Raw genomic sequence first — 16,688 nt, 5'->3', positions numbered from 1 at the left:
GAAGCAACTGGAGAAAAGATATTTGCCGCACATTATGATGTAACTGACCTGTTCTGTTATTTAATGTCACACACACGTTTTGTCCTCACACCTGTCATAGTCCAGGGAAAGCAAACGCGTATCTCTCGGTTTCTGTGTAGTCGCGACAAGTGCCTATACGAGCTTTACAACAGAGACATTGGACAAAAAAATTATCATAATATTTGAAACAATAAATAAATAAATAAATAGGCGGCACTTTTGGCTAGAGGGTCTTATTCTCGATTAAATTACTTTCAAAATCATCTACATCTAATGTTGGAAATTACTTCTTTTAAGCATGTAGGAATTTTACTTTCTACACTCCTGGAAATTGAAATAAGAACACCGTGAATTCATTGTCTCAGGAAGGGGAAACTTTATTGACACATTCTTGGGGTCAGATACATCACATGATCACACTGACAGAACCACAGGCACATAGACACAGGCAACAGAGCATGCACAATGTCGGCACTAGTACAGTGTATATCCACCTTTCGCAGCAATGCAGGCTGCTATTCTCCCATGGAGACGATCGTAGAGATGCTGGATGTAGTCCTGTGGAACGGCTTGCGATGCCATTTCCACCTGGCGCCTCAGTTGGACCAGCGTTCGTGCTGGACGTGCAGACCGCGTGAGACGACGCTTCATCCAGTCCCAAACATGCTCAATGGGGGACAGATCCGGAGATCTTGCTGGCCAGGGTAGTTGACTTACACCTTCTAGAGCACGTTGGGTGGCACGGGATACATGCGGACGTGCATTGTCCTGTTGGAACAGCAAGTTCCCTTGCCGGTCTAGGAATGGTAGAACGATGGGTTCGATGACGGTTTGGATGTACCGTGCACTATTCAGTGTCCCCTCGACGATCACCAGTGGTGTACGGCCAGTGTAGGAGATCGCTCCCCACACCATGATGCCGGGTGTTGGCCCTGTGTGCCTCGGTCGTATGCAGTCCTGATTGTGGCGCTCACCTGCACGGCGCCAAACACGCATACGACCATCATTGGCACCAAGGCAGAAGCGACTCTCATCGCTGAAGACGACACGTCTCCATTCGTCCCTCCATTCACGCCTGTCGCGACACGACTGGAGGCGGGCTGCACGATGTTGGGGCGTGAGCGGAAGACGGCCTAACGGTGTGCGGGACCGTAGCCCAGCTTCATGGAGACGGTTGCGAATGGTCCTCGCCGATACCCCAGGAGCAACAGTGTCCCTAATTTGCTGGGAAGTGGCGGTGCGGTCCCCTACGGCACTGCGTAGGATCCTACGGTCTTGGCGTGCATCCGTGCGTCGCTGCGGTCCGGTCCCAGGTCGACGGGCACGTGCACCTTCCGCCGACCACTGGCGACAACATCGATGTACTGTGGAGACCTCACGCCCCACGTGTTGAGCAATTCGGCGGTACGTCCACCCGGCCTCCCGCATGCCCACTATACGCCCTCGCTCAAAGTCCGTCAACTGCACATACGGTTCACGTCCACGCTGTCGCGGCATGCTACCAGTGTTAAAGACTGCGATGGAGCTCCGTATGCCACGGCAAACTGGCTGACACTGACGGCGGCGGTGCACAAATGCTGCGCAGCTAGCGCCATTCGACGGCCAACACCGCGGTTCCTGGTGTGTCCGCTGTGCCGTGCGTGTGATCATTGCTTGTACAGCCCTCTCGCAGTGTCCGGAGCAAGTATGGTGGGTCTGACACACCGGTGTCAATGTGTTCTTTTTTCCATTTCCAGGAGTGTATATCGGGAAATGGAAATATAAGGGCAACAGTACTAATAACTACTGGAGAAATAGTTAAATATGTTTATGAGTAGCTTATAGGTGTTGTGGGGGACATCTAGACTTTCAGGTTTTGTGAATATTTGGGAAAAGTGGGAAATAAAGGAAGAAAGATCGGATTTAACGTCCCGTCGACATCGAGGTCATTAGAGACGGAACAGAAGTTCCTTTTCAAGGGGACCATCCCGTCATTTATATAGACCGATTTAAGGAAATCGCGGAAAACCTAAATAAGGATGGCCGGATGCGGGTTGTAAGCGTCGTCCTCCCGAATGCGAGACTAGTGTACCAACCAGTGCGTCACCTCGCTCGGTAAATAGTTGGGGACAGGTTCATCATAATACAGGTTTTCATTTGAAGCTCTTGGAAAAATATAGTTTGTCTAATATTTATGAACAAATTCTAATACATTAACATTGTTTAAAATATTGAATTGTCGTTTTCCAGGCGTTATTAACGCTAAGAAAAAAATTGTTGGTATAATGATGAAGAACGAAACTCCTACTCAAAATTTATTCTACAAAATTTTGCTCTATGTTTAAATGCTTAACATTTAAAACCTATTATCAAATTGTTATGAACATAAAACAGAATGAAAATGAGTGATGTAAAGTAAAGTAGTGTAATGTGTGTCTATTTAAGAGTAATGTAGGCAATGTTCAAAATTAGGCAGTGGTAATTGACTACGCATATAGATTTCTTACTTGTTTATTTTAATGGATGAAAACCATCGTCTAGATCACTATTTTTTATATTAGTGATGATAATGTTCAACTCGAGTAACATATAACCTTTACATCTAGTGCTGCAGGCTGCAGTTTGTCAGCAGAGTCATCACTTACAAACTGCACAATGCAGCGCTAAATCTGAATATTATGTGGTATTGATGTAGAAACCTGTCATCACTAATAAAAAATAATAATCTAGACGCTATTTTCGAATTAGTATACCACTAGAAATCAAGGCTTCCTCAAACATGTCGTCAGTTATGAATTTTTTTTATTGTATGTATTTGAATCTTACGTCTCATAAATGGTATAATTTTTACACGTGTTAAAAATGAAAATTTTTGTTAGTTTCCAATAGTTTGACGTGTAACTTGTTTTTTTATAATGTTTCCACTTCGTTTGATTTAACTCACTGATTATTGATGTGTAGTAGAGCAATAATGAACGCAGAGACGATTAAATAATACACATTGACAAGGTTCTCACATTGCAACGCTTTTAAATTTCAATAGAAATTAGTACAGCCGTGGACAGTCAACAGCGTGTGCTCTTTCAAACACGCTTATACTTATTACAAGCCTATTATCCCAATTGCGGGAATCCAAGTAGGTGATGCATTCAGTGGACTACGATGTAAGGATGTAGACAGTATCACATGTGACTGTGTGGGTCGGTCCTATGAGCGTGCACGGAGACGGATGACCGAAGTGGGAAAAAAGGAAACCTCACGATAAACGAGAAATTTTTGGGTTCGAGTCGCGGTCCAGCACAAATTTTCATGTCATTATTGGGTAGTAGGTCTAGGTACCTAATATAGCTGGTGTCAAGGAATGCACATTCAGAGAAGTTTACAAATCTTTAACATATTGCAGCGTGTCAGCAACTGTGAAATGTACAGCAAATAAACAATTTTTCAGCCTTCAGTTGCAAGGTAATTTTACTCGTTTACCTAGGTTTCGATTCCAGTAATGGAATCTTCTTCAGAACAAAAAATTAAATTATTTTGTGAGCCAAACACTGGCCATGTCACAGATTAAAATTTAAACAATAAAGACGCATAATCATAAGATTATGTCACAGATTAAAATTTAAACAATAAAGACGCAAAATTAATTTTGACTGACATAATCTTATGATTATGCGTCTTTATTGTTTAAATTTTAATCTGTGACATGGCCAGTGTTTGGCTCACAAAATAATTTAATTTTTTGTTCTGAAGAAGATTCCATTACTGGAATCGAAACCTAGGTAAACGAGTAAAATTACCTTGCAACTGAAGGCTGAAAAATTGTTTATTTGCTATTCACAGAAGTAATTTCGACTGTTAGACACGCATGTAAGAATGGAAAATTTGTTCCTCGGTACGTGACCATGTTGTACCTTGGAACATGTTTTCACATTTGGAAATACCTTAATGCTATAGAGTAATTTTTGTAATAATAATAATAACAACAATAATAATAACAATAGTAGTAATAATAATTCAACGTGTTAGAAGAACAAGACTCGGCTCAGAAACACAAGTGATCAGACATGGGATGGCACAACATCGAAAGTGAAATTCATGAGTGAAATCTCTGACCCCTTCATGATCAAAACTGGAGTAGGCGACGGATTATCACCACTGTTGTTCGACCTAGTACTGAAGAAAGTAATGAGGGCATGGGAAAAAAAGAACTGAAAAACCAAGGACACTGAAAACCAACACGACTAGGAGGATCCCGAGACAAGACAGAAACCTCGAAACTAACTTTCGCAGAAGATCGGGCTATACTGTCGGATAACGAAGCAACAGCAACCAAACAAACATATTAACTAAAGGAATGCGCAGAAAAAGTTCCCCCGTAAGTTTCTTTCCAGAAGTTTGAATTCCTCTACTCAAAATTAAGCATAGAAAAATTAGACACAAAATGCGGCAACATAAAAAGACTTAGACTTTTCAAATGTGTAGGTGAAGTCTTCGAACCTAAAGGAGGAGAAAAAATCTCACAGAAGGCAAGACTTATACAGGATGTTCCCAAACTTCCCGTTGCAAACTTCCAGGAGTTGAAGAGGGGATTGAGTACGTAATATTCTGGATTGGAGCCCTTGTTCGAAAATGTACCGTTTCCGCGCTACAAACATTTGAAAACATGTTCGTAATGCAACCACTTTTACAAATCATTTATTGGGCGTTGCCAACTACATCACTTGTTTTACAGTTCCGCACATTAATGATTGGAAAAGAGCACAGGTAGTCCCAGTCTTCAAGAAGGGTCGTCGATCAGATGCGCAAAACTATAGACCTATATCTCTGACGTCGATCTGTTGTAGAATTTTAGAACATGTTTTTTGCTCGAGTATCATGTCGTTTTTGGAAACCCAGAATCTACTCTGTAGGAATCAACATGGATTCCGTAAACAGCGATCGTGTGAGACCCAACTCGCTTTATTTGTTCACGTGACCCAGAAAATATTAGATACCGGCTCCCAGGTAGATGCTACTTTTCTTGACTTCCAGAAGGCGTTCGATACAGTTCCGCACTGTCGCCTGATAAACAAAGTAAGAGCCTACGGAATATCAGACCAGCTGTGTGGCTGGATTGATGAGTTTTTAGCAAACAGAACACAGCATGTTGTTCTCAATGGAGAGACGTCTACAGACGTTAAAGTAACCTCTGGCGTGCCACAGGGGAGTGTTACGGGACCATTGCTTTTCACAATATATATAAATGACCTAGTAGATAGTGCCGGAAGTTCCCTGCGGCTTTTCGCGGATGATGCTGTAGTATACAGAGAAGTTGCAGCGTTAGAAAATTGTAGCGAAATGCAGGAAGATCTGCAGCGGATAGGCACTTGGTGCAGAGAGTGGCAACTGTCCCTTAACATAGACAAATGTAATGTATTGCGAATACATAGAAAGAGGGATCCTTTATTGTATGATTATATGATAGCGGAACAAACACTGGTAGCAGTTACTTCTGTAAAATATCTGGGAGTATGCGTGCGGAACGATTTGAAGTGGAATGATCATATAAAATTAATTGTTGGTAAGGCGGGTACCAGGCTGAGATTAATTGGGAGAGTGCTTAGAAAATGTAGTCCATCAACAAAGGAGGTGGCTTACAAAACACTCGTTCGACCTATACTTGAGTATTGCTCATCAGTGTGGGATCCGTACCAGATCGGGTTGACGGAGGAGATAGAGAAGATCCAAAGAAGAGCGGCGCGTTTCGTCACAGGGTTATTTGGTAACCGTGATAGCGTCACGGAGATGTTTAATACACTCAAGTGGCAGACTCTGCAAGCGAGGCGCTCTGCATCGCGGTGTAGCTTGCTCGCCAGGGTGCGTTTCTGGATGAGGTATCGAATATATTGCTTCCCCCTACTTATACCTCCCGAGGAGATCACGAATGTAAAATTAGAGAGATTAGAGCGCGCACGGAGGCTTTCAGACAGTCGTTCTTCCCGCGAACCATACGCGACTGGAACAGGAAAGGGAGGTAATGACAGTGGCACGTAGAGTGCCCTCCGCCACACACCGTTGGGTGGCTTGCGGAGTATAAATGTAAATGTAGATGTAATAACCAAAGAAACAAAAAGGAAACGTGAAGCAGTGCGGCTTCTTCCAATTCGGATGTGTGACGTGTCCTTGGAGCGCCACAGTCACGCCTGTTGACACTGAAGGTACACCCTTATCGCAGCCTTTGGGTAATTGTGGCAAAAAAGGTATATGACGAGTCGGACGTTGTGGATAGCAATCTTGATAAAGGCGACGAGCTTCACCGTACATACACAAGGGCCATGTCGGTGTATTCTGCAAACATGTACTCGACAATGTTGTCCTAAACTCACAAACACGTGAACGAGGCCTGAACCAGGTCGGAGACGTGGGATAGACATCAACTGGTATCAGCCTATCCGACGTACGCACCCCCGACCACCATGACTAACCTGTCGCCTGCATGAATAGCAAACACGTTTTCTGACGGCTGTAACAAACAAACGGTACGTTTCCCGACGCAAATTCCCACTCAAAGGCTCATGTACTCACTTTCCTCTACAAGTTCTAGAAGTTAGTAACGGGAATTTCCGAACAACGTGTATAATAAGAAATACAGGGCCAGTCAAACAAAGATCAGCCACTACAAAACAGTAATCAAGCCCGAAATATTGTATACGAGAGAGACACTAACACTGCACACAAAAACGATATGGGAAGCATACTGAAAGAAGGACCCAGAATCGTGAGAGGATCTCTCGGTCGGAAGCCGATAGAAGAAGGATACACACAACATTCTAGGAAAAGCACAGAGAAGATGTCAAACATATCAGCAGATGTAAGAAACAGAAAGTTAAAGTTCTACAGATACATCAGCAGAATTGTGACACATGCAAGGGCTCAGGTCAACAACAAAATGGATCTCACAAGCAGATTTGACCTAGAAAAATCACAAATCGACCCAATAGAAGTTCGAGGCAGAAACATACACAGAGACAAAACATACAAGAGGGATGTTAGATCAGAGAATGAAGTCCTAAAGAAACCAGGGACAAAATGAGCAGAGAATCGTAAGTGACTCCATGAAAAAAAAAAAAAAAAAAAAGAGAATCGTTGAAGATCAGAAAGAATGCCCAAATGAGGGAGAATGCTTTGCGTGGTCCTACATGTTCTCGGCGCAAATAATAATAATAATGAAGTTTTAAACATTTTTATTGGCTGAGATCCAGCAACCGTACATTATTTAATTACAGAATGTGTATACAGCCAAACCGGTCGCACAAAATTTTTTGTCAATTGACCATGGTTTCAATTGCACTAGGGCATTCTTTATCGGAATAAAAGATTTCATGAGTTGCATGTAATCACACCATGGCTAATAACGTCTGAGCATGGTGTGATTACATGTAATATATGTAATTTTTTATTCTGATAAAGATAGCCCTAGTACAATCGAAACCATGGTCAATTGTGAAAAACTTTTGTGCGGCCGATGTGGCTGTATATACATTTTGTAATAATAATAATAATTTTGTGTGGCTCAGTGGCCTGGGACAAGTCTTTCATTTAGAAGGTAATTCCCAGAAATAGATTGCAGCACTTGCAAACTGAATTGTATCGGTTAAGGGGGGTAGGACGTCAAACGGGCCGACTTGGAGCAGGAGAGGCACCACAGGACATTTTAGTTTCCAGTGTCTATACTTTTATAAATAAATTCATAAACCTTTGTCAGAATGACCAGGTAGGATTCAGAATTCACACTCATAGCAGTGGAAGTTTGAAAACATAACGAAATAATTTTTTTTACATGTGATATTTCATCATTTTTTTCCACTTACTAATGGCAGCATTTGTTGCTATACGTACACTTTTCTTCATAAGTAAGAGACTCTTCGATGAATTTTGCACAGAATACAAACCAAACTTAAAGGTGTATGAAACTCTAGAATTTTCCACATCTATTAAAAACTGTGGTAAAAATTGAGGTAATTAACTACAAAATTTGTGTTTTTTCTAAAGGTGAAGTTTAAAATGTAACAGCTCATTCGTTTTTTCACAAATTAAATAAATTCTAGAGTTTAATACACTTTAAAGTATGGTATGTATGCTGTGCAAAATTCTTCGAAGAATCTAATTTACGTAGAAAAGTGTATCCATAGCAACAAAGGCAGCCATAAGTAAGTGAAAAAAATGATGAAATTTCATATGTAAGAAAAATTATTTCGTTATGTTTTCGAACTTCCACTGAAATGAGTGTGAATCCTCAATCCTTCCTGGTGATGCTGACAAAGTCTTATGAGTTTATTTGTGAAAGTATAGACACTGGAAATTAAAATGTCCTGTGATGCCTCTCGTGCTCCAAGTCGGCCCGTTTGACGTCCTACCCCCCTTAAAATAAGAAAATACGTTTAATTACTATTACAGATAAGGCTAGAGGCGAAAGTCTGTAAAGTGTAGCGAGGAACGACGCTCTCCTCTATAGAAATACATAAGGTGCTCAGAATAAGCAGGGACGAATGCGTCGCTGACGAATGCTCCACCAGACGTGCTGAAGCAGCGGTCTACAGGTCTACGATAAAATGCACAGTAGCTGTACTGACCACGCTCACTGCAGGCGCCATAGTTGTGTTGAGCTATCTCCTGGGGACGCACCGCTGGACGCTGGTGTAGAGTGTGTGGAGTGTAGGCTAGCGCAGGGGCCTGCAACAGGTCGTCCTCACAGCTCGGCCACCGGGTACGCACTCGCCAAGTCGATAGTCCACGCGACGACATTGCGCGGGTCCTTTTTATGCGCAGTCGCGCCCGGCTCGCCTCTATCTGATTTCCCCTTTGTCCCCCTCCCCCCCCCCCACCCCTCTCTCCAGCATTTTCCTCCTCCGACGTCTTCTCCCGTTGCCGCATTTCTTTTTATCTGCGGCATTACGCAATAGAGGCGCCGGTAGAATAGTTGGGGAAGCCTACGGATGCGTTTCCTCCGGCTGTGTACGGCCCTGCCAGTGTCTGCGTCACCGCCGGGATTCTGTAACAGGCCATAACGCTGCGTCACACGATACGGTTTCCGGTGTACTGCGCATAGCCGGCTATTCGATACCCTACGGCTTTGAACGAGGGTCTTAACGAGTTGCGGCAAGTAGCCGGAAAGCGCGTGCTTCAGTCTAGGGAGCTTAAAGTGTGACACGTGTCTTCGTCCGATACAAGTATGACAGCACTCCAGTGTAGTGTAGCAGAGCTACAGGAGTGGAGGATGGACAAAAGTATGAACCGACAAAAACACAATACTTTACCATGTCTAACACGGTGAAGCACACAGTTGGCATTAATAACAGCTCTCGGTTGTACCGGGTAATCAAAAAAGTATAAATTTGAAAACTTAATAAACCACGGAATAATGTAGATACAGAGGTAAAAATTGACACACATGCTTGGAATGACATGGGGTTTTATTAGAACAAAAAAAAAGTTCACAGAACGTCCGACAGATGGCGCTGGACAGCAAAATGTCAGTGACTGCGCATGACAATCGTGTACAAAAGGAGATGTAATGAGAGAGAGGATCAGATGCGCCAGCAGTCGCAGCATGTTGACGTTATCCGAAAAGGCGCTTTTAGTGAAGCTGTATTATCAGAATGGGGAATGTGCTAGTTCAGCGTTACGATCATATCGCCATAGGAAGGGGATTCGAACGGGTAAAGGTCCGTTGACAAATGCAGCTGTGGCGAGAATGATTTCGAAGTTTGAAGCCACGGGTTGTTTAGACGATAGACCCCGTAGTGGCCGACCGAGCCCAAAGCGTAACGCTGCTGAGACAGTTCAGGAAGAAATGGAGACTGTAGCGGGTTCGTCTATGAACGGGGAAGTCAGCGCTCGTGCAGTAGCACGTCGCACCGGCATTCCATACACTACTGTTTGGTTGGCACTTAGGCCTACCCTCCAATGCTGTCCGTACAAAATCCATCGGCATCATGAACTGTTACCTGGCGATTTAGTGAAGCGGAGGGCATTTGCGGTGTGGGCGTTTCAAAAGATGGCGGAAGATTACGAATGGTTGAGTAACGTGTTGTGGACCGACGAAGCTCATTTCACGCTCCGAGGGTCTGTCAACGCCCACAACTGCAGAATTTGTGCTACCGAAAATCCTAGAACTGTCGTGGAAACTCCATTGCACGACGAGAAAGTCACGGTATGGGTTGGTTTTACCACATCTACCGTTATCGGGCCTTTTTTCTTCAAGGGAATGCGTGATTCTGGTTTTGTAACTGCTACCTTGACGGGTGAGAGGTACACCGATATGTTACAGAATCGCATCATCCACAGCCTGGCTGATAAACACCTGCTGGTACGTACGATGTTTATGCAGGATGGCGCTCCACCCCACATTGCTAGACGCGTGAAAGATCTCTTGCGCGCTTCGTTTGGTGATGATCGTGTACTCAGCCGCAACTTTCGTCATGCTTGGCCTCCCCGGTCCCCAGACCTCAGTCCGTGCGATTATTGGCTTTGGGGTTACCTGAAGTCACAAGTGTATCGTGAACGACCGACATGTCTAGGGATGCTGAAAGACAACATCCGACGCCAATGCCTCACCATAACTCCGGACATGCTTTACAGTGCTGTTCACAACATTATTCCTCGACGACAGCTATTGTTGAGGAATGATGGTGGACATATTGAGCATTTCCTGTAAAGTACATCATCTTTGCTATCTCTTAGTTTGTTACGCTAGTTATTGCTATTCTCATCAGACGAAGCGCCATCTGCCGGACATTTTTTGAACTTTTGTATTTTTTTTTTTTGGTTCTAATAAAACGCTATGTCATTCCAAGCATGTGTGTCAATTAGTGCCTCTCTATCTACATTATTCCGTGATTTCTTTAGTTTTCAAATTTATACTGACTTTTTGATCACCCGGTATTTTAGCGGGCAATGAAAGTACGTATGTAACTGGAGCGTAACATAGGATAATCGTACGAAAATCTAGGCCATCTATTACAAATTAAAGTTTTAGCGTCTCCCTCGAGTTCGTAACACGACACATTCCGAGACTCTGAGTGGGTGACTCGGGGCCGTTAAAGTTGGTGCCGCACGGCTATGGCTTCCTGCACGGCTTTAATATCGTTTTTACAGCGGTAGCGGCAGTTCCGCGAGATGCTGGCAGTTTTAACGACAGCGCCTGCAGCTGGCTGGAACTGTTGCTGCGACGCTCCAGCCAGTCTGCTCCAGTTCTGTGGCCGCTCCCTGTCCCGCTGTGGCGTCGCACCCACTCCAGCACTCCAGTTGCAGTCTGACACGCCAGCGCTCTGATCACACTCATTCCAGGTTGTCTTGCGGTCACTGTCAGATGACAAACAGGCACTTCGCAACACCTAAATATACTGATGACCATTCTAATAGCAACACGTTGAAGGGGGCATACATCAGTCGTGAAACCGGTGTGAAGTGTACTGCACGACTGGATACACACCATCATTATCATCATCTTCATCATCATCAAGGCTGATTATGCCTTTCAGCAGTAAATGAAGCAGGCAAAAAGTAATACAAACGTCTCAAAAATGAGATCGACAGGAAGTGCAAAATGGCTAAGCAGGGATGGCTAGAGGACAAACGTAGAGGCTTATCTCACTAGGGGTAAGATAGATAATGCCTACAGGAAAATTAAACAGACCTTTGGAGAAAAGAGAACCACTTGTAGGAATATCAAGAGCTCAGATGGAAAACCAGTTATAACCAAAGAAGGGAAGGCAGAAAGGTGGAAGGAGTATATAGAGGGTCTATACAAGAGCGAAGTACTTGAGCACAATATTATGGAAATGGAAGAGGATGTAGATGAAGATGAAATGGGAGATACGATACTGCGTGAAGAGTTTGACAGAGTACTGAAAGACCTAAGTCGAAACAAGGCCCCGGGAGTAGACAACATTCCATTAGAACTACTGACGGCCTTGGGAGAGCCAGTCCTGACAAAACTCTACCATCTGGTGAGCAAGATGTATGAGACAGGCGAAATACCCTCAGACTTCATGAAGAATATAATAATTCCAATCCCAAAGAAAGCAGGTGATGACAGATGTGAATATTACCGAACTATCAGTGTAATAAGTCAGGAATGCAAAATACTAACACGAATTCTTTACAGACGAATGGAAAAACTGGTAGAAGCCGACCTCGGGGAAGATCAGTTTGGATTCCGTAGAAATATTGGAACACGGGAGGCAATACTAACCTTACGACTTATCTTAGAAGAAAGATTAAGGAAAGGCAAACCTACGTTTCTAGCATTTGTAGACTTAGAGAAAGCTTTTGACAATGTTGACTGGAATATTCTCTTTCAAATTCTAAAGGTGGCAAGGGTAAAATACAGGAAGCGAAAGGCTATTTACAATTAGTATAGAAACCAGATGGCAGTTACAAGAGTCGAGGGTCACGAAAGGGAAGCAGTGGTTGGGAAGGGAGTCAGACAGGGTTGTAGCCTTTCCCCAATGTTATTCAATCTGTATATTGAGGAAGCAGTAAAGGAACCAAAAGAAAAATTCGGAGTAGGTATTAAAATCCATGGAGAAGAAATAAAAATTTTGAGGTTCGGGGATGACATTGTAATTCAATCAGAGACAGCAAAGGACTTAGAAGAGCAGTTGAACGGAATGGACAGTGTCTTGAAAGGAGAATATAATATGAACATCAACAAAAGCAAAACGAGGGTAATGGAATGAAGTCGAATTAAGTCGGGCGATGCTGGGGGAATTAGATTAGGAAATGAGACACTTAAAGTAGTAAAGGAGTTTTGCTGTTTGGGGAGCAAAATAACTGATGATGGTCGAAGTAGAGCAGATATAAAAAGTAGACTGGCAATGGAAAGGAAAGCGTTTCTGAAGAAGAGAAATTTGTTAACATCGAGTATAGATTTAAGTGTCAGGAAGTCGTTTCTGCTAGTATTCGTATGGAGTGTAGCCATATATGGAAGTGAAACGTGGACGATAAATAGTTTAGACAGGAAGAGAATAGAAGCTTTCGAAATGTGGTGCTACAGAAGAACGCTGAAGATTAGATGGGTAGATCACATAACTAACGAGGAGGTATTGAATAGGATTGTGAAGAAGAGGAGTTTGTGGCAAAACGTGACTATAAGAAGGGATCGGTTGGTAGGACATGTTCTGAGGCATCAAGGGATCACAAATTTAGCATTGGAGGGCAGCGTGGATGGTAAAAATCATATAGGGAGAGCAAGAGATGAATACACTAAGCAGATTCAGAAGGAAGTAGGTTGCAGTAGGTACTGGGAGATGAAGAAACTTGCACAATATAGGGTAGCATGGAGAGCTGCACCAAACCAGTCTCAGGACTGAAGACCAAAACAACAACAACAACATGCCTTTCAGCGCTCAGTCTGGAGCTTAGTCCTCATTATAAAATTCCTCCACTGTCCCCTATTGAGTTCTAACATTGCTGCCTCTTCTGATGTTAAGCCTATTACTTCAAAATCATTCTTAACCGAATGCATGTACCTTCTCCTTGTCTACCCCGACTTCTCCTACCCTCTACTGCTGAACCCATGAGTCTCTTGGGTAACCTTGCTTCTCCCATGCGTGTAACATGACCCCACCATCTAAACCTGTTCGCCCTGACGGCTACATCTATAGAGTTCATTCCCAGTTTTTCTTTGATTTCCTCATTGTGGACACCCTCCTGCCATTGTTCCCATCTACTAGTACCTGCAATCATCCTAGCTACCCTCATATCCGTAACTTCGACCTTATTGATAAGGTAACCTGCATCCACCCAGCTTTCGCTCCCATACAATAAAGTTGGTCGAAAGATTGAACGGTGCACAGGTAACTTAGTGTTGGTACTGACTTCCTTCATGCAGAAGAGAGTAGATCGTAGTTGAGCGCTCACTGCATTAGCTTTGCAACACCTCGCTTCCAGTTCTTTCACTATGTTGTCTTCCTGTGAGAATATGCATCCTAAGTACTGGGTGATCAAAAAGTCACTATAAATTTGAAAACTGAATAAATCACGGAATAATGTAGATAGAGAGGTACAAATTGACACACATGCTTGGAATGACATGGGGTTTTATTAGAACAAAAAAAAAAATACAAACGTTCAAAAAATGTCCGACAGATGGCGCTTCATCTGATCAGAATAGCAATAATTAGCATAACAAAGTAAGACAAAGCAAAGATGATGTTCTTTACAGGAAATGCTCAATATATCGACCATCATTCCTCAACAATAGCTGTAGTCGACGAATAATGTTGTGAACAGCACTGTAAAGCATGTCCGGAGTTACGGTGAGGCATTGGCGTCGGATGTTGTCTTTCAGCATCCCTAGAGATGTCGGTCGATCACGATACACTTGCGACTTCAGGTAACCCCAAAGCCAATGATCGCACGGACTGAGGTCTGGGGACCTGGGAGGCCAAGCATGACGAAAGTGGCGGCTGAGCACACGATCATCACCAAACGACGCGCGCAAGACATCTTTCACGCGTCTAAAGTGCGCGTCATTTATGTTGGCGGCCGAGTTTAGGTTCGTTCTGCGCATCTGACGTCACAAAACACAGTCAGCCAATGAACAGAGAACGACGTTGCCACATCTCGACTGCAGTGCAGAGCATGGACAAGTGTCTTCAGTTTTAGAAACGTTCAGTCATAAATAAAGTAATAGAACAAAAGCAATGTCTTGATAGCAGACATTCTTTTATAGAAAGTTTGGAAAAAGCATTCTTTATACCAATTGCTTCATATTCTATTAATTAATTAAACCAAACAAGCAATAAGACTCCTAATTCAGGCGATAGCAAGGAAAGGTGCTTGTATCACTCTCACGAACCGCTTTTTCGCAACAAAGAACAGCAGTAATTGTTTATTTCCTATTGTTTTTCGACGAAGCGTGAGTAATTCGTAGTCATACCAACAGTGTTTGTCAGTAGTTTATGTGACGTGGTATATACCTCATGGCGTTACATAGTCAGACGAGGTGCGTTAGCGTAACGGATAAGGTGTTGGGCTGCTACGCGAAAAGTTATGAGGTCAAACCTTGTGCGGTGCTTAATATTTTTATTACTTAAAAACAATATCGAAGTGCCTTACTTCACTAATTATATTCGTTTGAATGCAATTTTTTGAAATTTCTAGTGCTTTGTCTCTTCATTAACCCTTTCGCTGCTGCAGACACGTGCTCGCCGCATTCCGCGCTGTGCGCGATTTTGTCATCACTACACTGCTCGCCTGTGCAGACACATGGTGTTCCCACTGCTTTGACACACTTATCATTCGATTTCACAAAAACTATTTGACCCAAAAATTTGATTTTTGCACGTCTTCTTGACTGATACCTTCTCCCCATAAATGACTTAATTTTGTTTCGATGTTCAACGCAGTTATTATGCAGCATTAAATGTAGTAAACCATTGCACGAAATTTTGAAGAGTTTGCAGAGGTAGAAGTCCATAGCGTATACTTTCCGTATGGTCGATTTTAGTTGCCGCAATGTTGAGAATGAAATGTGGACAAGATTGTTGTGTCGACAAGAGGTGCCGACACAGTGTGTTTGAGGGGGCCGAAACGCACGCTATAAGCGCACGAAAGATGGCGTGAAGTCTGAAACAGGATACGTAATGAATGCTATAAACAAAAGTACGTAGCCGTAGTAGTACTTAACTTTATTCCATCATAGTTGTACATCGCTCTTGAAGATACAAATGCGACTCTGTAGATACATGAAGTTACTAATGGCGCCTTGCTAGGTCGTAGCCATGGACTTAGCTGAAGGCTATTCTAACTGTCTCTCGGCAAATGAGAGAAAGGCTTCGTCAGTGTAGTCGCTAGCAAAGTCGTCGTACAACTGGGCGGAGTGCTAGTCCGTCTCTCGAGACCTGCCGTGTGGTGGCGCTCGGTCTGCGATCACTGCCAGTGGCGACACGCGGGTCCGACATGTACTAATGGACCGCGGCCGATTTAAAGCTACCACCTAGCAAGTGTGGTGTCTGGCGGTGACACCACAAAGATACCTAAATTTCATATAAAATTTACTGTATAACAATATCTCATTTAATTTAAGTACGACATAGGTGTCGAATGTAATATTGAGAAATATTCCGTCTTCCGCGACTGTAATAAAAATATTATTTACACCGGACGCGTTTGGCTTTATTTTAAAGCACTTCAATCAAGGAAAGGTATGGCACATACACAATGGTACTCATGTTCTCTTTGTTGTTTTTGCTTCACAGTCGCAGTTTTACCAATGGTACTGAAATATATTCCTCTTCTGCAACCATAATAAGGGGCTTATTTAGACCAGACGCGTTTCTCTCTTTTGAAGCATCTTCAGTGGACAGTATTTTGTCTCCTCCATTGCCAAGTCACCTTTCGTAGTTTTGTGCTGCGGTAACACAATATTCAACGTTTGTGTTGGCAGATCAGTGTTTTAGCAAATAAATGTTTGTGTGTGCCACACACAAAAATTATATTTGACATAGCTCAGAGCACTTCACTGATAGACGGTATGTTCAAGTCCTAATGTTTTTGTAAGCCCACAGTTTTGTTTAATGTATTTTGTCTACTTCCTTTTGATTGACTGAAGTGCTTTAAAATAAAGCGAAACGTGCTCAGTGTAAATAAAACTTTTGTTACAGTCGCGAAAGACGGAATATTTTTCAATATTACATACG

At 43.1% G+C, this 16,688-nt stretch overlaps 1 protein-coding gene across 2 annotated transcripts in view; it reads right to left on the bottom strand.

Annotated features, from left to right (window-relative positions):
* The window catches only part of LOC126210104 (uncharacterized), a 292,284-nt gene that overhangs the window by 114,450 nt on the left and 161,146 nt on the right, over positions 1-16,688 (bottom strand). The window contains exon 1 of one of the 2 annotated variants that reach the window (XM_049939240.1): positions 8,613-8,782. The exons of the other annotated variant lie outside the window; for it this stretch is intronic. Within the exon in view, the coding sequence (XP_049795197.1) occupies positions 8,613-8,633 (21 nt within the window). The 5' untranslated portion in view covers positions 8,634-8,782. Of the gene's footprint in view, positions 1-8,612; positions 8,783-16,688 lie in introns of those variants that run through there. 2 annotated transcript variants of the gene reach the window in all.

The sequence above is a fragment of the Schistocerca nitens genome, chromosome 10 (genome assembly GCF_023898315.1).
Source record: "Schistocerca nitens isolate TAMUIC-IGC-003100 chromosome 10, iqSchNite1.1, whole genome shotgun sequence".
Classification (NCBI taxonomy): domain Eukaryota; kingdom Metazoa; phylum Arthropoda; class Insecta; order Orthoptera; family Acrididae; genus Schistocerca; species Schistocerca nitens.
Note: the sequence above shows the minus strand (reverse complement) of the source record. Positions and strands in the feature narration are given on the sequence as shown.